A 23816-nucleotide genomic window follows, 5' to 3' on the forward strand; every position below is an offset into this window, starting at 1 on the left:
CCCAGTCCTCATCACCACCTTATGGGCAGTAGGGAACACCAGGGATGAACATGGGAGCAAAAGTACCCTCAGGCGTCAGATTCAACATCGATCGACATCGGTCCGGGTCCATCTTGGGGTGAGGATGGGGACGGCGCCAGCTGGAGGCACGGCCGGCACCATGGAAGGTCATGTGAGATCAACCAGCGTCGATCTGGATCCAAGCCTAGATCCGTGGAGCCACCCGGAGCCACCAGCATCAAAGGCCCAGGGCCCCTGACCGGCTCCACAGGGCCCAAAGGCATGACAGCAAAGTCAGGCTGCCCAAAGACGAGGTAGAGGGCCTCATAGAAGTTGAGGTGTTGTGCAGAGGATGCTCCAACTCCCGGAAACAAGGGAGGTGCGGAGTCGTCCCTGAAGTAGGCCTTGGAGACCGGGCCTTAAGTGCGACAATGCTCCGAGTACTGCATCACGTTAGACAACCAACGGGGAGAAGGCAAAGAGCGCCGGTGCTTCTCGCCTCCTTCTTCTTGGACTTACCCGAAGACCTTGAAGACTTGGAGTGCGACAAGGTGTGGGGGCTCTGCGAGCGGCCTCAAGACCTTCCTCTCGAACGAGACAGGGAACGACGCGGAGCCGACCGCTGGGCCTCTAATAACTTTGGATTCATTGCCCGGCAGTCAGAGCATGACAGGGTTGTGGTCGCGCTCCAGACACCAAAGACACATGAGGTGCGGATCCGTCACAGACATCAGCTTATGACAGGAGTCACAAGGCTTGAACCCGGACCGGTGTTGGGACATCCCTCATACACCAGGAGTTGATAGACTTGAAAAAGAAGTTGACAAGAATTCGAAAAAGGTTATTCAAAAAATGACTATGAGATAGCTCTCTCTGGATCTGTGTTAATCTCTATGAGACCCCACCATAAGGCCTAGGGGATCAGGGTACTCCTACCCTGCCCCCTCATGTGTGTTTTTTGCCTTTCAGTGGGACTTGGCTGAGTCAGAGTCCAAAGATGGCTGCCAACACTTCCTGGTTGAAGTGTTTACAGCCAATCACATCTCAGCCAATCAAATGTCGGGTCAGTGGAGGATTTTGTGTCCCTAGATATCTATATTGCTTTTTTCTTAAATAACTCCAAAACTACTCAAGAGATTTACACATAATTACAAAAAAGCTCTTTCTGGACCAAGAGCTATCTTTATGACAAATTTGATGTAATTCTGCCCAGCAGTTCGTGCTGTAGTTCTGTCTAAAATTCCCATGGAAAATTGCATGGGGAAAAGCATTTTGGGTCACCCCCTTTTTCTCGGCGCCCGTTTGATGAATCACCCTGAAACATTTAACACAGCAGCTGAACTCAGTTGCGTACTAGGTCTGAAACTTTAGTGAAGAGTCGTCAAATGGCGCCAAAGTTATTTTCATAACAAAAAACACTTTTATTATGGAAACTAATTACTAACTATAACCACCTAGTGGCGACTATCAGTTGGTAAGATTTATATATTAGGAATTTGGGTAAGGGCATTTTAAGGGTTATGGGGTGAATAAGGGTATAGGGTGGTAAGGGTGTTTTTAAGGTTTGGCGTGGTTAAGGGTATTTAATAGTAAGAAAGCTTTTAGGGTTTAGGGATGGGTAAGGTATAGGGTGATAAGTGTATTTTCATGGATTAGGCTCCTATCGAAATCCGATGATAGACTCATGGTTTCTGATGTATATATGCTACTGCTCAGAGCGTCCTGGCTGCAACCACAAATGGCAGCTCAAAAGAAATGGAAAACAGAATTAGAATGCACACTCACAGACAAGGAATGGGGGAAAACATTTCACTGCAAACGTACAACGGCAACCAATGCTGCAGGAAGGAAAGCCATGATTACAGTTATTCACTACTGGTACCACACACCTGCCCAGGTCTAGAACTGGTTCCCAAATAAATCACCGGGGTGTTGGAGAAGGTGAGCTCATCTGGTACCCTCACGCACCTCTTATGGCATTGCCCAAAGCTACAGCCATATTGTACAGCAGTACTTAATAGCAGTAACAAAATGTTCCACACAGAAATGCCCCTATTCCAAGCCTATACTATACTGAGACTGCCCAGCTCACTCACACTTCCACTGCACTCTCACTGAGGGAGCGCGATGGACCTGACTGTAGATGCGGCTAGACAGGCAATCTTAGCTCCATGGGGCTAGGACATGGTTCCTGATAAAGGGGCTACAAAGTCTGAAAATTGATAAAGATGGAAAAAATTTGGCGACACTGGAGGCAAAAGAGGCCTACTTTGACTTTCTCAAACAAGAATATAGAGAACTTACGTGCCCCAGATGTCTCAGGGTGCTTCAACTTACAACCTAAAATATCACTGCTCAGCACTTCCATTATTCCCTACATAGGTCTATGGGGGACATGCAACATCCACTGATGGGCTACCTGGAAACGAGACATGGAAAACACTGGACACCATAAGAGATGGAGAGTGATGTGGGAGGTGTTGTTTGGTGGGTGAGGGAGAGGGCAGAGGTGAGCCTCGTTTTTTGGTCGTCCTACTTTTTATTGTTTAAGCACCACACTGTTTATCATGACCACCGGCATTTGGATATAGGTTTATGTTTCCTTTTCCTTTCACCGTCATATTGAGGCTACTTTTTGCCCCAAAACCAGTGGCGACAGCCTTTACTGCAGTTGCAGGTACACTTAATCCTTCATCTTCTTTAGTTTATTTTTCCGTCTCCTTTTATACCATGTTTTCCCACTTCTGTTACTTTTAAACATAAAGCATCCCATGCAAGGAAATGCAATTTCCAACATTTCTCATGTCCAAGTGGGCCATCCGAACTTCTTCAAAGAACAAGTAATAAGGCAACGTTCGTCAAAAGCAGTTTATTATAACCCAATGCATTTCGGGCCCCTCAGGGCCCTTCGTCAGGGGTAACTGTAAATGAACAATAGGATATATGTTCAAAACCCAAAAGCACACAACAACATGTATACCATAACAATGCACATTGTCAATCTAGTTACATTAACTCGGTTCTTTTCCCCATGTAACTCCAAAATATTTAATAACTGTCAATTAATGTCCCCCATTCTTTTTATGGCCTCTTCTTTGCTGCTCCGTTTACCTCAGTCGATAGTTCCCGTCATTTACTTTCAAAACCTTCCTCCTCCAAACGTTCCCCCCACCTGTTTACACTTCCTTACTTCATGAACCCTCACCCCTAACGATTCCATAACTACATCACCGTTACCATCGTTCACACTTCTCACTTCTTTCCTCCCCCATCCTCCTTCGACCCAAATCATACCCAGAAATCTCTCCTCTTTCATTATTCTCAACCCTTCCCATTGAGCTCACTTTCCCTTTCACGTACCTGCTAAAACATAACCGTCCTCTTCTCCAGTTCATTAAAAGGATTACCATCTCTAATTTCCTCCACCCTCTTTAAACATTCCGCGCTCCTTCTAATCCCACCTCCTTCTATCGCGTAATGATTTTTACCTGGATCGACCAAACCTCCCTGGGACACTACAACTCCCACAATGCATACAATTCGTTTAGTTAAACACATACAATACGTGCACTACCAATTAATATAACTCCTTTAAAAATGCCAGTATGTCCAATGTTTTGATTTGTCATTTCAGTATTCATCTGACTCTTGTTCCAAAATAAAGTTGCTTGACAAACGAAGATGTTCCGCCTTGCATGTCAATGAATTTAGGTAGGCAAATACTATTTTTATAGCAGTAGATGATCAGTGCCGGCACTGAACCTTAGTGTATGAATCATGTATGTATTTGCAACAGCCTTTTTCTAGCGCAGCGCAATGCAATGCAAATGGGTGAGGTGGTCATTCATCAAAAAATAGCATACGTTCACATTCTGAAGCCACATACATTTGTTATAATCTTAGGATGACTGCATGCCCAGTCATATTTATATATGTTGCTTCTAAGCCAGTCTCTTCATATTTTTTCACAAGTTTTCTTAAGTATTCTAGAATGAATAAGGATTATTGTTTGGTTAACCGCTGTACACACAACACATGGACTAGAACAGCTTGGACCAAAGTAACATTTGTGAGCTAATGTGTTTCTAACTAAAACCAGTTGAGCGTTGGTTTGTTAGCGCCTTGTGGGAGCTCATTCTCCGATCAAGTCAACACTGAGGGGCATATCAGCAACAGACGGCGATAAATATCGCAAAGCGCGTTTAGAGCTTTAATATTTATCGCTGGAATTTATCGCCTGGATAACGCGTTATCAACAACGCGTTTCTCCAGAGCCGGAATATCACTGGAAATCCAGCGATATTCCCGCAGCGTTAGGGAGATTCTTGATGATAGGGAGATGTGGATTCAGCCACTGAATCCACCTCCCATGTCAAAGATAGGGTAGTCATAGAAAAAGCAGATAAACAAAACCGGCGATAACAGCGGTTAGCGCTGTTTTAATATCGCTATGGGTGTACTGGGCCGTCTTGTAAATATGGAGAAGGACAGTTAGCGACCATTTCCCATTCGTTTTTGCAGGGAATGCCTACTTTGCATCTCATTAGAGATGCAAAGCGAGGCATGAACAAAACGGGAGATGAATCAAGGAAACACGCGCTAGCATGTCCTTGTAAATAATGCAATATCATTATCGCCGCTTTTTGCCCAAGAACGGGCGCTAAAGCGGCGATGATTATATCGCCAGCCCTTGTTGATATGCCCCTGTGTTCTTTTCTCCAATGCCTAGCATTTTGTATCTCTACAGAGAGTTGTTGAGACAGATAATCTGGAACTATATGTCACTGGTGAGAGGAAACGGCACAAGAAACATCATCATCTCTAACATGTACAGCCTCTTACCCTTTCCATGCAGTGTCATCAGGTCATAACAACTGTAATCTCAATCTCTCTTAACATATAGAGTAATATAGAGAGAGCTGTACCTGTGCAAGTGACTCCTCCAAAGACCCAGCACTGCCCATATTTAACAGATCTGTACCCTCCTTTCTTCCAACGCCTGAGAATGTCAACACTTCCAACCCACGCCTCAGGGTGCACACCGCGGCCAAAGGATCCATTCCACTTGCCCATCAGTACGCCCTTATCATCCAAACTGTTGATCTGTAGGATGAATAGTCAAGGCATTACTTTGAAAAGCATTTGAGCTATGAAGAAGAAACTGACAAAATAGTAAGCAACAGGCATCTGTTGGGAATCTTTGCTATTCTCTCTGCATGTTCCATCATTTACACTTCAGAACTAGCCACATGTTAACATTCTTTGAAAAATAAACCTGCAAACTGTTAAACCTCTGCTCATCCAATCTTTCATGTTTTACTTAATCTGAATGGATTTAACCATATTCAAAGAATACAACACCTGCCAGCATAGCGCCATGCAGCACACTAAGCAATGTACCTAGCAAAAGCCTTGTTAAGGTTGTAAAAACTGATATGAAGTCGTATTTATTAAAGCATGCATATGCATTCTAATGTCTCATAAGAAACTGTGGAGAACGAATGATATATGAAATATGGGTAATACCTGGAGGGGGTGGTTGGGGAAGAGAGGTCAGGGGAAAAGCAAATATGTGAATGTCAGAAGGGAAAAGCAATGTAATTATTTCCTGGATGAATCAACACATTCATGTTTTATTATTTCAATTTTATCTCCCAGAATACAATAAAGCAGTACCTAGAATTTAACTCTGATATAATAGAGCTCGGAAACGTTTGTTGTTCTGAGGTGGTATTGGTTCAATCTAGCAATGCATTATTCAAATAAAGAATACATTTGAGACTCAACATTGTTCTGATTTTCCTTCAATAACAACAAAATATCTTCCACTCTATCACGACCTGCCATCTGCTACATTGTGCAATCCCAGTATCATTATTTTTCCCAGTAAGCAATGGACATTGACACTGAATCCTTGGTTTTGCAGTCCTTGGACTTGAGCAGAGGAGAGGTAGGTGAGACAGACTAAAGGAAGTCCTTGCATACAGAGCGGTACACACACAGCAGATCGGTCGACTTTAAACTGAAAGCCGATGCCCATACTTTGGAGGAGGGTAAGTTGCAATTTCCTTCAACTATCCTCTGGGCATGGGGGGAGTGGTCACGCAAGATGGCTGACAGGACGCACTAGTGAGGAGCTACCCAGTTTCCTGTTTCAATCCTCTATAATCCAGCTATTTCTCCTATTTCCCCACCTGCCGGCTCTAAACGAAGCTCCCTCAGAATGGTGCGCACACAGCGACCCTGTCAGTGGATGCAGATGGAGAGCTGAAAGGTTGTTAAATGTGGCCAGTCTAGTGGTGCCGTCGGAGGGCCTTGGCGGTGCTTGAGACTAAGAGCACCACTGGGGCAGCATCAGACCTTCCAGGCTACAAGCTGCAGCAGACACCAAGGGCGCCACCTGGCAGCTGAGCGGCAAACGCAGAGGGCTGGACAGAATTGGCTTGATGCATCACATCATGGATTCCGCTGAGCCGTGATAGAGTCCTGTGACCATGGCATCGCGGGGCCAGGAGGTGAGCCTGTGGGGTGTACCTAACCCCCCACTGCACTTATCAAAGATCAACAGAAGGAACTTTCTCCTGCCGCCACTGTCTCTTCGCCTTCAACACCGAAGCCTCCGCGCAAGCAACCACCACCACGCCTAACACAACTGCATCAGAACAACCCCACTGCCTCCTAATCAACACCCAATCACTCTGCAAGCGTGCCACAGAGATCTGGGACACCATCACTTCCCTCACCCCGACGTTGTCTTCCTCATCGAGACTTGGCTCAACACTGCATCAGCATCTTGCATTGCCTACGCTATGCCCATTGGCTACAAGGTAGCACAAAAAGACCACATCAACAAGCACTTAGGTGGAATCGCCATCATCCACAAAGAAATTATCCAATGCACCACACATCGATTTTAACATCAATGAACTTAATGACACCAACACAGCCAACCTCCTCGAAGCATGAATATTGGCCTCACCCAACTAGTCATCAACCCCACACAAAACGCAGGGCACACGCTAAACCCCATTTTCACAGCCAGTGACAGAGTAAAGTACAGCCATGTCACTGAGCTCACCTGGACAGACCACTCCATGGTCCACTTCACCATCACAGTATCACACAGCTCTGCCACCAAGCCGCCAAGTACCTCACTGCAACTGGAACAAAGTATCTGAGAGCCAACGGACGGATGCCCTCAACACCTCCCACCCTGACACCACAACCAATCTTGAACAGGCTGTCAAGAAGTTCTCACCAATTGCGCTGACAGAGTTGCACCTTTCAAATCCAAGAGATGCACCAAGCAGGCCAGCTGGTGAACCACGGAACATAGAACAATAAAGCGCAAATGCAAGCGGCTAGAAAGGAAATGGCGCACCAGCAAAGAGCCCACAGACCGCACCACCTACAAGACATACCTCAACCACTACCACAAACTCCTGAGAGATCTGAAAAGGAACACCCAAGTCTACTGCATCGATACCAGCACAAACCCCAGCAAAGTAGTCTTAAGCATTGTCAGGAAGGTCTCCAATCCCTCAGCCACCGAAAACATCATCACCCCTTCCCAAGAATTCTGCGTCATCCTGGCAGACTTCCTCCATGACAAGATATCCACAATCTACAAACGCTTCCAACCCCAACCTGCCGCCTATGACATACTCAGCCTCGATACTCCCACTCATACAAACTGACCACCGGATTATTGCTTGGGGTCAGCTCACCACTCAGAGCACCACAGTCATCATGCAATCCATCTGCTCAAGAGCACCCACAGACCCCTGTCCTCACCACATATTTGACCTCAGAAGCAGGTTGATCAGCAACAAGCTCACCACCATCTTCAATACATCACTCACCATGGCCAACTTCCCAGATAAATGGAAACACACTGAATACAAACCTCTCCAGATGAAACCACTGCCGACCGCAACAAGCTCAAGAATTACCCCCCCCCCCCTTCTCTGTGCTGCCTTTCCACTCTAAAGTCCTTGAAAAGGCCATCAACCGCCAACTTACGGAATACCTGGAGAACAACAATCTTCTGTACTCATTCCAATCTGGGTCCAACACTAACTACAGACCGAAACCGTCCTAATCGCTGCCATTGACGACATAAGTAGATGCGGTTGCCCTGATCCTCCTCCACCTCTCGGCAGCGTTTGACACCATACCCCACCACACCCTGATCAAGAGGTTTAATCACATTAGAATCCAAAGGGACACCCTAAAATGGATCACTTTCATCCCGACAAGAAAAATTCAGAGAATTGGCCAACCACCATTCATCTCGAGACCCAAGAACATCATCTGAGTCATCCCTCAGGGTTCATCCCTCTGCCCTGCACTGTTCAATGACTACATGAACCCCCCTGGCTAACATCGTCAGAACCCACAGACTGAACATCATATCCTATGCTGACAATACCTAGCTCATCCTCTCTCTATCTGAAGACCCCTCCACCACAATGGCCAATTTCTGCCTGTGAATGATAATCATCACAGACTGGATACAAAACAACTGCCTCAAACTCAATACAGACAAAACAGGAGTAATGATCTTCAGGAACAACACCTCCCTGTGGAATGACTCCTGGTGGCCCTCTGAACTAGGACCCTCAGCCCCTTCAACTCACCACTCCTGCGACCTCTGCATCATCCTTAACAGCAAGCTCACAATTAAAAAACAGATCAACTTGGTCTCCTCCGCCTGCTTCCTCACCCTTCGCATGCTCTGAAAGGTCTTTGAATGGCTAGCCATCAGCACCAGACGTACCGTCACCCAAGCCCTTGTCACCAGCAGATGAGACTATGGCAATGCACTCTACGTATGAATTACTACACACCTCCTGATGAGACTGCAGACATACAGAACGCATACAGAACTCAGCATTCAGATTCATCCTCGACCACCCCAAGAAACTCCACTGGCTCCCTTGCAAAAGAGATGTCAAGTCAGGAGGTTGACCCACACCTACAAAGTCAAGCACAATCAAGGACCAGCATACATCAACCACCGCCTGAGCTTCCACCAACCCTCCAGACACCTGTGTTCCACCTCCCTCTCCCTCACACACACCCCCATGCATCCATCGGAAGGTACAGTTGAGGACTCATACAAACTCCGACCACCGGATTATTGCCTGGGACCAACTCACCACTCAGAGCACCACAGTCATCATGCTATCCGTCTGCTCAAGAACACCCACAGGCCCCTGTCCTCACCATATATGTGACCTCAGAAGCAGGTTGATCAGCAGCAAGCTCACTACCATCTTCAACACATCACTCACCATGGCCAACTTCCCAGATAAATGGAAACACGCTGAGTTCAAACCTCTCCACAAGAAACCACTGCCGACCCCAACAAGCTCAAGAATTACCGCCCCATCTCTCTGCTGCCTTTCCCCTCTAAAGTCCTTCAAAAAGGCCATCAACCGCCAACTTACGGAATACCTGGAGAACAACGATATTCTGGACTCATTCCTACTTTGGCAAAAAGTTCTGGAACAGACTCCGTCGCCACCTCTGGACCTCACCCTCTCTTCAGAAATTCAGAAAGTGACTAAAGAACTGGCTGTGCAACTGATTTCACCAACCACAGCAAGGCTCTCAGTGCCTGGATACCCTCATGGGTGACTAGCAGGACTTTATAAATACGGTTTGATTGATTGAAAAATCCTACCAGGCTACACTCACAGGATCCAGGCCCAAAGAAAATTGCTTATGGCTCTGAAACAAAATTCCTAACACTTAACCTCTGATACATGCTCCTGTTTCTGGCTAAGTTGAGGGTAGTGGAGGGGGCCACTCCCACTTGTTCGACTCTCTGGAGGAGGTCTGGGACTGGCTGGACCTGAGGCACTGGTCCAGAGCAGCCAGGGCTTGCACAGCTTGGAGAAGTGTGGCTCAATGGTTAGAGTGGCAGACCTCGATGCAGAGCACTGGTCCGGGACCAGGGTTCGATTCCCGTCACGGCAGGGTCTCGGGCTATAAATTCCGCGGACCGGATATTCTCGCCTCAGTGCCTATTCTAATCATGGGTCCCACGCTGCAACTCTGGGCAATAGCTTGCTTAATCTCCACAACGGCCCCAACAGCGCTGGGATGCCTGGCCTCACCATGGGGGTGCCCAGGAGTGGACACCTCACATGGAAAGCCAGGAAGGGTTCCACAGCGGTATGAGTAAAAGCGCCAGGATGCCCCCGTTGGGGGTGGCAGTGCGCTATACAAGTACAAACACATTTACATTTACATTTACAGGAGCCTGCACACAACTGCCCCCAGGGGTATCCACAGTGGATTTACCGGGCAACGGAGATGAGGAATGGCTCACCCAGAAGAAATGCATCGCATAGAAGTGCAACCTGGTGGCACGCAGGAAGTGGCTGAAGACTGGGTTGAGGACACTTTGGGGTCTTCAGAGGATACCTCCAACAGACATTGTTGCAAGCAACCAGCACATGACAGTGTATTTTCCATAGGGTTTTTTTGGGGGGGAGGGGGCATGCCAACTACCGGGACCTCAGCTGACTCCCGCTGGTCTTGAGATGACCACCATGGGCTTGCAGGGAGGCTGAATCTGGGAGACCAGGGGCATCCTCCTCTCAACTGCCTGTTTGGGAGATGCCTCAGTAAACTACCTGGGCTGTTCCTGCAACTACTACAAAAAGACAGGAGCTGCCTTACACAGGGCCTGGACATTCAGCAGCAGGGAACCTCCACTAAACTTGTAAGCTGCATGGGTGAGAGCTGGGGTTGCCATGACACAGGCTTGGACCCTCGATATAATGAAACTCTGTAGATTAGGGTACTTCAGGAACCGCTGGGGGCGTCCGCCCTCTTCTACCTAGGTGCGCCCCTATGGGGGGGAGCCATGGGGTGGGGTGCCAGCCCTCACCTGAAATAGCGCTTTTTCTTTAAAAATTGCAACAAATCCTACAGGATCACAAATCTATAGTTTTAGGATGCGGTATTAAAACAGAAGAAGTAAAGAAGGTTTGACCATAAACATGGGGAAACATTACAGTTTGATGGTTCCAGGTGTTTACCTGGGGCAAGAGTACTGCATGGTATGAACAGGGAAGATATAGGAGAGGTTCTCGTGACCTCCGCCTTCAGGTGGACTGAACAGAGGCAGCATGGATGATTACACACATGGCAGGAGCCGTAAAAGTCATCTCCTGGAACACCAGGGGACTACAAGACTACACCTAGCATTGTAGAGTACCCACCTACCTGAGAAATCACAGGGTAGGCTTGTTGCAAGAAACCCACTTGGGCAACGAGGAAGCTAACAATCTAAAGAAAAAATGGTGCAGCCAGTTGCATTTCTCACCAACTCAACATAGGCCAGGGAACTATTTATATGCATACCCCTGGGTGTACCGTTTCAATACTGGGAGCCCTGGCTGATGTGGAGGGGTGTTAATTCCTGATCTGTGGATAGTTAGATGGGAATGAGGTATGCATGTTAAACACATATACTCCCGGGCAAGATGATAAGGTTTTCTTGCAGAATATACAGAACTTGCTGGCACTATACACGGGTATCCCCCTCTTCAAGGCTGGCGATTTTACTTATATTCTAAATGGTGAACTAGACAGGAAACCCTCACGGGGACTGTTGATACAGGGCATGGCAGGCACACTGACCAAGGTCATGACACATGTGGACTGCATGGATGTTTGCAGAACTTTAACCCTGACAAAAAGCAAGTTAATTTATTACTCTGCAGTGCATCATTTGCACAAAACACTGGATAGGATTCTTGTCTCACAGTGCCTGTGGGACTGCATACAGTTGGTGAAACACTTGGGTAGATTCTTGTCCGACCCCACACCTGTGGTCCTCACTTACACATGGGCCAGCAATTGCCCAGCTATCCCCTCCACTTGGAGACTCCAACGAGAAACCCTGAAAGACACCACTTTTCGATCTGACATCAGCAAAGTGTTAACAGGTCATTTCATCAGGAACTGGGAGATAATGTCAACCTGGGTGTTGGAATGGGATGCACTTAAGGTGGTCCTAAGGGAGAAATGCCTTACTAAAACATAGGGCATTAAATGCCAACTGCAGTGCAACTTTAGAAAGCAGGAACAGATGTTAGCTCAACCACAGAGGGGTGCCGCTTATGGTGTGTCCTTAGAAGAGGGAGCTCAGGTACTATGGCAACCAACGGGAGACATACAGGACACACTTGATAAGTTTACCCTGAAAGACTATAGACAGAGGCTACACAGGGAGTGTGGTAATCTAAGCGGGCTCCTAGCCTGGCTTTCATAGCACGAGAGACCCCCACCTACGACTATGGCTCTAGGGAGACACGAGAGAAAAATGGTGATCACACAAGCCACAATTAATAGTGAATTACACCAACATATGTCGAAACTTAATAAGAAGCAAGACACCCGCAGTGGCACTGCCGGGTTAGAGTCAGATACCCCCACACTAAATAGGGATCAGGTGGTAGCCTTAGAAAAAGACCTCACCAAGAACTACTTGATTCCATAAAGGGCATGGCCTGTTACGAAGACGCGGGGCATGGATGGGCTCCCTCCTGAGTTTTATCAAAGCTACTCGGAGGTACTCCTCGATAAGCTTTTGAAGGTATTTCAGGAAGCCTGAGTGCCTGGCAGATAGCCAAAATCTATGCAGGAGGGTTTTGTAATCATGCTGCCAAAACCAGATCGAGATCCCATGCAAAAGGTCTCCCATTGACCGCTGTCAACGATAAACACTGACGTTAAGGTGCTGGCGGAGGTCCTGGCCAATAGGCTCAGAGGCTCATCCACTTGACCCACGAAGACTGATGCAGGTTCATCCTGCAATGCAGTATTCTCATGAATATACATAGACTGATTCATATAATGCATTCCATATGGGGCTCAGAGATGGAGGGAGCTCTGATTGCCAGGTGGACTGTGATCAGCCCGATGTAGAGTTGTACTACCTGGAATTGCAGTTGCAGCATGGAGCGCAGTGGTGCGTTGATGGCGATGACTTGGAAAAAAGCCTTCTAGCTGGGGTTCCTGGCACTGAGCACCTCCCAGCTGCTATGTTGGCAGAGTCCCGGAGTGGAGGACTCTACCCATTTATATTCAGACAGGTGTTTGCGGTGTGGAACAGTGTCGTAAAAAGAGTGATGTGCACAACACCCTTCACCAGAAAGCTCCCAATATGGTGGCAGCAACCATTCTCTAGGTTCAGATGTGCTATGTCATTGGCTAAGTGGAGGATGTGAGATTCCCAGGGACCTCTACCCAGAATTCAACTGCATCACCTATGAGGAAGCGCAACAGACATTTTGGGTGGTCCCAGAACAGTGTTTGCAATTCGCTGCTCTACCCAGAGTGGAAAGAGGGGCCCTAGAGATGCTGCTAGATATAGGGTCATCCAAACGCCTGGTACCTAATCTATATAGGACCCTCAAGAATAATGGGCCATAGGTTTCCTTTCCGGCATGGGTGGTTGGATAGAAGTCCTGCCGGAGCCCATTTCTGATGCAGAATGGAACAAGACCTGTGCTCTGGCAATGCTCTGTTCAAATTTGCCCATTTTTAAGTTGTTCACTAAGCATACCTGGCCCCAACAAAGCTTTGCAGGATATACTCAACTCGCTCAGACAAATGACCAAGATGTAGGAAAGGCGGAGCAGGATTCAACCATTTGACCTGGAGATGTAGCAAGATAGTATTGGTTAGAGGTGGTCTGTTGCCTGCAACGGACAACTAGAGCCCAACTCAAGGCTACTGATCAGCATTGCCTGCCCGTACTGATCCCGAGAATCAAGGACAGGAAGGCACACTATAGATTCACACAGCTATTGTTGGACAAGCCCAGAGTTGCCATCTGGTGGATTTCCCCTCTAGGACCCACCATACCAGCATGGTCTAAAGATCTGGCTGAATGGACCAGGGTAGTTTTGGGGAATGGCTGTCAGGAATTGGAGTGCATGTATGAAGTAGTGGAGGACCTAGGGGTCCCTCTCACTGCCAGGGGTGTGGATGAGGAGGTCCAGAGCCCTAGACAGGTAGGGTGGACACACCCCAGGGTGGCAACGCATGGCTAGACACCAGTATCGATTACAGCCAAAAGTGCATTTAGCCAGTGAGGGTAGGTGCAGAAACTAATATCTACCAAAAGAGCTACAGGTTCTGCTGAAAGGCGGCTGTGGGTTATAAGCGGAGTGGGGTGGGGGGGGCGGCGGCGGGATGTCGAGGGACACAGACACACAGATATCACAACTTGTTCTAGATGTCATGACTTGCTCAATCTTCCTTATAGAGAACAATAATATGTACACAGACCCTTTTACTATGTACCATAAGCGTAATGCTCTATCACAACTGCATGTTACATGTTGCTACGCTGGCAACAGCGGATGTATCAGTTATTGATTCCTCTGTTAGTTTTCTTTTTTGCAAACTGAAAATAAAATATATTTTTTTTTAAACTTAAAAAAAAGTCTCCTGGAGGCATACGAGGGGGACACCACACTGTAGGAATTATCCTAACTCTATTACAAAAGGGACACTAAAGGCCAAGCTGATACTATGACTATGCTCTCCATCAAAAAGGTGATTCTGTTTAAGAAAATAAACTCGATTTAGCAATAACCACAAGCCAGTTAAAGTGGGGGTATTTGAAACAGTGAATAATTGTAAAAGGGCTGGATCAATATAAAAGGCATGTAATTAAATTATTTGTGTGACAGTTATGATATTCCAACAGTCTTCATTTAAGTATTTCTAAGAATTTGAGCAATAAAGATTGCACTGAAATATCCTGTTGAGTTAAATACATGTTTGAGAATTTGTTGGCACTGGAGTGCCAGCCTGACCCATCCTCACTCTAACACATAGCTAAACTCATGCCAGTATTATACTCCTGGCAACAGTATTAACTCCCATCACTCGCCACCCTTCCTACATTTTAGACTAGTCCGTCAAATACTAGTCTTTGTTTTCAAATCAGCAAATGAATTCTGATGGGAAGCTAGCTGAGAACAGAATGACTGGAACGATTCTAGATCATTAAGGACTTTCATTGTGCCTTGTTACAGTTAGAAGAGCTTTACAAATTAGCATAGATTGTTGCATAGTGGTGCTCTACACACCAAACCTATAATATCATGTCTCCTAATCTCAGTCTCAGCATCCAAACTGATTCAGCTGATGTCAAAATCAGCTCAGGTCTGACAACAGATACTTTAGGCCTGATTTACAGATTAGTGGATTGGTATTCCATCACAAACATGCTAGATATCCTTGCCACCTTATTGCAACTATATTAAGATATAATTAATTTGTAATGAGGCAGACCAGATATCTGTAGCTTTGGTGATGGAGTAACTGTCCACCAAACTCTTAGATCAGACCCATTGGCTGATCTGAAAATGCCCGATTGATAATTTTCAGATCCTCAGTAGGAAGGCTATATCATGTTGCTAGAATAAACCGAACTCTTGGGGAATTTAACAAACTTCTTTCAGAAACCAACATGAAAATACATGTTTTCATGTAGCAGGGGCTATTGTCTTCATGCCTGTTGGAAATGGGGTCTCCAGTTGGCAATGGCTGGCCACTGTCCAAGTAGGGACCCTTCTTCCTAAGTCAGAGTAAGGGGGCTACATCCTTTGATAACCCCTGCTCAACCCTGTGGTAACGTAGCACGAGCAGCTAGGCTTCTCTCAGAGGTAGTGTGTGAAGCATTTATGACCATACACAGTAACACAGTGAAGAACACTACAAAGGGGCACCACACAAGTAGTTATAAAAAATAGGTATCTTTATATATAGACTTAACACAAGACCAATAACGGTAAAAAGCCACAATACTGTAAAATAGGATTATTCTTGAAATGCTGCAAAAATAGTTCAAAGTGTGCAAAAAGGGGTTCAGTTCAAAGCAGTGGTCTCTGCGACCCGTTTACTTACAAAGTACCTGGATTTCGGAGCAAAACAAGCAAAATGTCGCAATGAAGCTGTAGCGATGATTTTCTGCACGCGAGGCCGGTGATGCGATGAATCCTTGCCGTGAGGGAGGAGGCAATGCGCTGATCTGCGGAAGCATGCGAATACTAGGCAACAACTTCTTCACGCTAGGCCGTTGATGCGATCAATCTTTGCCGCGAGGGAGGAGACGAGGTGACGATCCTGTTGCGTGTGCGAGTAAGTTGTGATGCGAAGAAATGGCGCTCCGCTCGGGAGCGACGGTCCTGGTGTGATGCGATGGAACTGATGTTGCGAGCACTCAGCGGCAGCAGCGCGATGGTTTTTGGTGGCGCTCTCGGCTTCAGCGGCCCGCAAATGTGCGTTAGCGATGATCTCAATGTTGCGAGCGCTCGGCGGCAGAAGCGCGATTCCCAAAGTGGTGCTCTCGGCTGCCACGGCTCGCAAACGTGCGTTAGCGACTATTTCAGCACTCTCATCTCTGTAGTAGAACTAGAGGTCCTGGAACTCATAGGAGCCTCACCTGCAGATAGAAATCCTCGCTGGGAGGAATCAGGAGGCTGGTGGCAAAGTCTCATGGGCCTGAGACTTCAGCAGGAGGCTAGCTCGCTGCTAGCCCTTGGGTGATTGCTTTGCAAGATCTGTGAAAGTTTTCTCCAAAGTCCTTTCCCCTCTTCTTCCAAGTCCACTGGTAACTACTGCATGCCAACCCAAGAAACAGCACACAAGCACAAGGGCAGTCCAACTCGTGCAGATTCCTTAGTTACACGGACAGAGGTCCGTCTTGATGTCCAGGAGCAATACCAATTGTAGGGGTTTGGGCACAGGTATTTATATACCCCAAAAGTCTTTGTTCTAAAGAATCACAAGTCACTGAACCCAGCCAGAACCAGTTCTGCTCAGTCCTGGAGCACTTTGTTTACCAGGCTGCATCCTTCCTTTCAGAGAGTGGGGGTCTGCCATCAGACGCACAGTAGGAGGTGGAGCCAGCATTCAACTTGCCAGGCACAGCCCTATTCAGGCCAAGGAGCTACCCCTCCCCATACTCCAAATGCAGATCTCTCTATTCAGCCCAGGTCTGACTCAGCCTGCCATGTCCCTCCAAAACCAGACAGCCAATACACCTAACAGCAGAGCACACTGGAAGGCTTAGGCAAGAAAATACCTACTTTCTAAAAGTGGTATTTTCAAACACAGAATAGAAAAATAAACTATACTAAAATATGTATTTTAATATTCTGAGCTCAGGCATACTAAATTTGTTTTTCTACCATGTTCCTTGGGTCAGTTAGGATTATAGAATGTAATAGTCAAGCTGCCCATTCTGGCCTATGGAGAACAGGTAGCCTTACAGTAGTGAAAAACGAAATTGGTTGTAATTCACTACCAGGATATGCTACACACACCAAGGCATGTCCTACCTTACACATACAATGCACCCTACCATAGGGGTGACTTACATGATGCCAAGGGAAGGTTCTGGGGCTGGGAAGTGTGTGTACTTCACAGCCAAGATTGCAGTTCTGGACTGCACGCAGACTCTGCAGTGGCAGGTCTGAGACATGCTTTACAGCTGCTTCTGTGGGTGGGGCAAAACAGCGCTGCAGGCCCACAAGCAGTATTTGGTTTACCAGCCCTGGGCACACACAGGGCCCTAGGACTCTGGGACACTAGGGGCTAACGGGGAAACCAAATGATCCAATCATGGCCATACCAATTCCCATAGACATATTTACACAGGGAGCATTCGGGCTGTGGCACTTAATGGCAGTGGCACAGCGCCCAGAGCACCTAACACCAGCAAAAATGGAGGAGACAAAAGCGAAAAATGGAAGGGAGACCCACGCCAATGGTGGCAGGTCTCACAATGCCTCCACAAACATATATCAAATTATTTTTCCCTGATATCAAATTAAAACAAATTCACTCTCCTGGAGTCTAATTTAGGTCTGATCTCCTTAGTAACTAAAGTGTTGGAACCAGAATCAGGTATCAGTGGTTTTCAGTTAGAAAGTTTGTCCCAGAGTGTTGGTATTCAACCGGCGTTCAGTTAGCAATGTTACCCTTAGAGAAGGGTTATTCTCCCATAACAGAAATTCTGCAGCAGCAGTCGAGCTGGTGGCATGCTGTGTGCCAAAATTAGGCCTGCCTGCTGCCATCCACCCCTTTGGCCAATTTCCAGTGGAGGTTAGCGCCATTACGTTTTCCCATAACTGTCACTTAACAGAATGTCAAATTTCAACCCTAAGGGCTGACAATTTATATCCCCATTTACCCTAAGTTTCTGGCCCAAGATAAACTGTGAGATTTCACAAGAAGTTATGCAGATGAACAGAGAGAGGACTTGATTTTATCACAGATTTGTCATCAGATTATCTTTTCGCAACCTATTTCTCAATGGATGAATTCTTCCAAATGTCTAAGCTCAATTAATCGATAAATTATTCATAACATTAAAAAAAGTCTAAGCTACTCACAAATGCCTACAAAATTGTAAGTTAATTATTTTAAAAACTGGTAAATGTCAAGTATCAGATTCCATTTATCACATTGGAATTAAGGTTTTTTGAAATATTCTCACACCTGATCTCTTGCAGAAGACAATGTACACCATGAAGGAACAAACTGAAAAAAAGTGGATTGAAACCTTTAAGGAAGGTATTTCATTTTATTTAAAGCACAAAGAAGGTCCGGGAAATTGTGCACAGACATCAGCCCATCTACAAATACTGAAGGAATGTCTTTCAAAAACACAAAAATTAAACAGGTCAGCTGCAGACTAGGAAGTAGATTTTTTTTATGATTTAGCCCCAAATGCTAGTTGGATACTTTCAGTCTAGAGAATCTTCAGGTTTCAGTCTGGGATGAACTATCTCACTATTTTAATGGCAAAATATTCACATTCAGATTAAGAATTGAAGGTGAAAAATATTCTACCCCTCCAGCCACGTTCAGGGAAATGATGGAATCTCCTGCCCCACCTTTTCACAAAATAGACTACTGACAATCAAGTCATTGACCTCTTTGCAGCTCGCCATTGCCCACCGGTTTATTTCAGTCAAAATTATGAAGCGAGTGATTCCCCTTCTGACAGGAGACACTGGCTGTCGTAAATTGTTTGAAATGTGTGGTCCTACTTGAGACATAAAACATACGTCAAATGCAAAGACAAAACACCTTAATATAAACTGAGGTAATAAATCTAAAAATAAAAAAAATAATTAGAACCAAAATTAATATTTGTTTTACATTAGAGGGATCCCATGTCCTTTTTGTCTACAAATTGCTTTTTCGTCAATAATTTTAGGAGTACATTTATGATTATTCTGGATCCTTATTGGCTGTGTTAACTTTAGAAGAGCAGTTTGTGAACAGGGTTACTCTTTTGTGGACGGATGCATGTCTCACCCTAGAGTTACAAAAGAGACACATCCAATAGATAATACATACAATAGGGATAGTGAAATAAGTCAAGGTAAGGAAATGTAGTAAAAACCCACCAGTTCCCGTAAATGTTATCCACCAAACCTTTTCAAATCCCCCGGATCACAATTTTTAATCTCCAATTGCACACATAACATCCCAGAACCTCATATTCACCAACAAGCTTGATCAAGATTTGTACATATTTGACAAAAATTGTATTTAGCAATGCTTTCTGCACATCTAAAAACCATAAACAATCCAGTAAAATGTGTGCCCCATTCCACTTTTTCTTTATCCCACAAATGCACATACCCTGCTCATCTCTCATTACTGATTTTATTTTTATTTATCTACGTAATGGGTTTATCCCGACCCTAAATTTTAACACTGGATCTTTGAGCTTGGAGTTGGGTAAGGCTTCAACATATGGGAAGCTGTCATCATCGCTCCAACCTGTTAACAGAAATTGCGGGGAGGGTTTTCCCCTCAAATACCGCAGGTCCTTGAATTTAGTGTGAGAGTGCGTAGCTCGGATTTGGAGATCCTCAGGCCCTGAATCCACTCGTACAGGTCTATTGACAACCTTTAACACATTTTATTTAACAAATGTCTTACTTGAGTAGATCATTTCAATCCAATATTCTCTACCTCAGCTATACAGAGGTGTGATATTTTAAGAGTGTATTCCGTTATTAATCTCTGCCAAAACCTAAGAGTGGCTACAAATCCCAAATAACTCCAGGCCATGAGCTGGAACTCTACCCTTATGGCCTGACCCATAGCTGAAGGAGGTAGTGCAAGGAGTTTTATCACACTTTTGCATTCTTCAAGGTTCCAATCCAGTTTGCCACCTAGGGTTGATACTTTCACACCATACTGGAATTAAGGGTAAAGCGTTGCATTGTTGCAGACAATATAGGGCTGAGGGAGGGCCCACCGTACGTCTGACTAAGGGTCCGAGTACGATGCCGTAGGAAACGGCTCCAGCCCTCAGTCAGAGCACTTCCTACGGCATTGTAATTGGCTGTTCGGATTCCTTTCCTACCGACCCATTTTGAAGGGGTCGGTTGGAAAGGAACCCAAACCGGATTTCCGAATGGCCTCCAATGGGCTCGAAGAGCCCACCTGCCATTCAGAAAGCCTCCAGTAATCCCTCGGGAAGCTCTTCCCGCCCGAGGGATTACAATGGCAGATTCCCACAGCCTTTTTGTGCCGGCCTTTCCAACACAGAAAGGATGTGGGAATCCGACTTTGGAGGCCCCCAGCAGGGCCCCCATGGATGCAAGGCCCCTTGATGGCAGCCTAGGGGACACCTATGGTGCCACTCTGTTGATCACTGCACCCCTTGAGGTGCCTGCCACGGGGTGCGGGGATGAACTGCACCTCAGCTCTTTACAATGAAAGCATGTATTCCGGTCGGAATGTATGCTCCCAATGTAAAGAATAGGAATGCGACCAAACAGTGTTCGGTCGCATCCTAATTGCTGGGTTGGGACCGAAGACAGGAGGTCGTTCGGTCCTAGTTCCCAAACGATGTCGGACGGACTCAGGTCCGAACGACATCGTAATCCGGGCCTAAATTGTTTTAAGCCCCAAAGTGAGGTCAATGCGGTTGTTTTTAATGATTCAACATGAGTTCTCCAGTTTAACTTTGTATCAAACCACATGCCCAAGTATTGCTGTTTTTCAACCATGTCCACTTTGTTCCCACTCAGATACCAATCAAACCCTTCCCTTTGCTTTCCCTGACACTACTATTTCGGTCTTGTCTAGATTAACATTGAGCTTTCTTCTTGAACAATAATCCTCGAAAACACTCAATTTCTTTTGTAACCCTACTTCTGTCATGTCCACTATCACAAAATCATCCGCCTATAGTAGGCACGGGAAGTAGGTACCATTCATCTTGCGGCAGAGGCCACTTACTTCCTTTCTAGGGTCTGGGAAGTCAGCCAAAAACATGGAGAATAATAGGGGATCCAGGACACAACCCTGTCATCGACTGTTCTTAATTTGTATTTTCTTCTATAGAGTATCTAGTATCACACGGGCCAAATTGTGACTATGTAGCTATTGAAGAAGTAAGAGGAGAGCCTTGTGCATTCCAAGCCACCTCAGCATTTCCCATAGTAACTTCCGGTCCACTAAGTCAAAGGCGGCACGGAAGTCAACAAAACAGTAGATCATGGTTGAGTGGCCTTCTTTGAAGCCACCTTTCTCAGTAGAAATTATGTAGTTTTCTTCTACCCAGGTCTTCATTAGGCCTAACAGCACTTTGAAGAAAACCTTCTCCCCCACATCTAGTAAACTAATTCAGCAGTAGTTCTTAGGCAATGCAGCATCATTCTCCAAGACTGGCCTAATTATCGCACATTTTCATCTTTCTGGGGAACGCCCAAAGGCCAAGCCTTTTGGAAGGTGACATAATAAAAGCTTGCCCACCAGTCCACATTGTTTTTATTATTATTGCCAGGAGGTTGCCTGGTTTTGCCACCTTACTTAACTTAAAGGGCATGGATATCTTTTATCCTCTTGAGTGAAAAGTGAGACCCAATCTCATCACCTATCTCGAAAGTTTTCTTCATACCCACTTCCTTGTCATCGGTACCATATGTATTACTCAGGTGGTTAAACCATTCATCTTCACCAATTATGCATCTCATTTTCCCTGGCCCAATCCCTTCACTAACCAGCTGCCAAAATGTCCTGATATTATTCGTACCAATCAACTCAAACATGATTTGAAAATCTTTACTTATAATATAAATTTTCCTGTTCCTTAACATGTTTTTATATTCAATTTCTGCAGAGCAAAGGTTACCATCTATTACCAGATTGTGATTTTTCTTGAACAATCTCTCCCATTCACATATACTTAGTTTTAATCTCCTGCAATTTTTGTAAAACAGGCTTACTCATACCCAGAGTGTCTTGCGCTTGCTCATCTTTCTGGGCTCTTGGGCTAAGTCTTACCCTCAGACAGTTAAAGACCTGCCCCACCACTTGGTCACACCATATTAAAACGTCACCCTGGTCCTGTGGTGCTTCTAGCACAAAATAATATAACATAAAATCATTAAGTACTTTTAAACGTTTATCTGATATAGAAGTTGTTATACATCTGGGGTATCCAACATGTAGGGGAACAACTTTATCTATTTGCTCACAATGGCCTACACTGAACACTAACTGTAAGGGCCTGTGATCACTATTCCTATATGCAACACTTTGAAACCTTCCATCGCAGAAAAGTGACAGGCATTGATAAGAACATAGTATTTGCCTGGGGACCACTATTGATCTCTATCTGGGATGCCAATAGCCATCAACTTGTGACCTTTAGCACAGTCACTTTGTTGGCTACTTTTATAAGTAGCCCGCCCCCAAGAGCAGGCATAGTTCCCGATGCCAAGCGTCTTTAAAAAGCATTAAAAATCCACCTAATGGTTCGGCTGCTTCACACAGCCAGGTCCCTTGCACGCACATAATCTAGTAGTTTCCCAACATTTCTCTGAAATAATTTTGACGAAGTCCCTAATCCCTAGTCCAGATCACATCTGCCCCCCCTTTCAATATGGTTGAGGCTTGATACCGAGTAAGATAGGCACTCAAAGCGATTTCATAGCTGTGGACCCTTGTCTCCACTTGCAATGGTCACTCGTAAGCCCACTTAAGTTAGTAGTTGTTCTATGTATTTGATTAATGAAAGACTTTAGGAGTATCCTAGGATGCCACCTGCAGTTACAAGCTCTAGTAAAGCTCAATTCAAAAGTAAGGTTGTTTGGCACAGAGCTGTCCTTTTGCTGAATGCATTTTAACCAACAGCTAATGGAGCTAACAGAAGAAGAATGAGCTACATGTAAATAAGAAAATACTTTTTTCCATAAAAAGTCTTGTTAAAAGCAGAAGTACGCTATCTGGTATGGAAGGGTGAAAAAAGCAGGAGTGCTGCAAACAAAATAATAGTGTAGTTCCCTTATATAAACAGTGGAAGGATATAGGTTATTCAGTCAGAAACATTGCAAAACAACTATGCTCCAGTAGAGGAACAAACAAAAACAAGCATTTGCAATGCAATAGGTCTCGCAATTGTGAGATTTTGAGCTATTGGCATTGTAAATGGCAATGCTTTTTTCTAATATTAAAAGGCATTGTCATTTACAATACCAATAGGTCAAACTTTGGCAAAAGCGAGACCTATTGCATTTCAGAGCGCGGTATCCGTGAAGCGGGCGCCACGCTCACCATTAAAGTAAAAAGAAAGAAAGAAACAGAGCGCAGTGTCCCTGAAATGCGCGCTGCACTCGCCATTAAAGTTAAAAGAAAAAAATTAAACAGAGCACAGTGTCCCAGAAGCGGGCGCGCACTCAACATTAAAGTTTTTAAAAAAAATTAAACTGAGCGCGGTGTCCCTAAAGCAGGCGCCGCAC

General features: G+C 45.5%; 1 protein-coding gene across 2 annotated transcripts in view; it reads right to left on the bottom strand.

Moving 5' to 3' along the window:
• The window catches only part of LOC146812219 (protein-glutamine gamma-glutamyltransferase 6-like), a 379129-nt gene that overhangs the window by 86479 nt on the left and 268834 nt on the right, over positions 1-23816 (bottom strand). For both annotated transcript variants that reach the window (XM_085619248.1, XM_085619249.1), the window contains exon 6: positions 4926-5103. In XM_085619248.1, coding sequence (XP_085475374.1) covers positions 4926-5103 — 178 coding nt within the window. The remainder of the gene's footprint in view (positions 1-4925; positions 5104-23816) is intronic.

Source organism: Triturus cristatus, chromosome 7 (assembly GCF_964204655.1).
Source record: "Triturus cristatus chromosome 7, aTriCri1.1, whole genome shotgun sequence".
Lineage (NCBI taxonomy): Eukaryota > Metazoa > Chordata > Amphibia > Caudata > Salamandridae > Triturus > Triturus cristatus.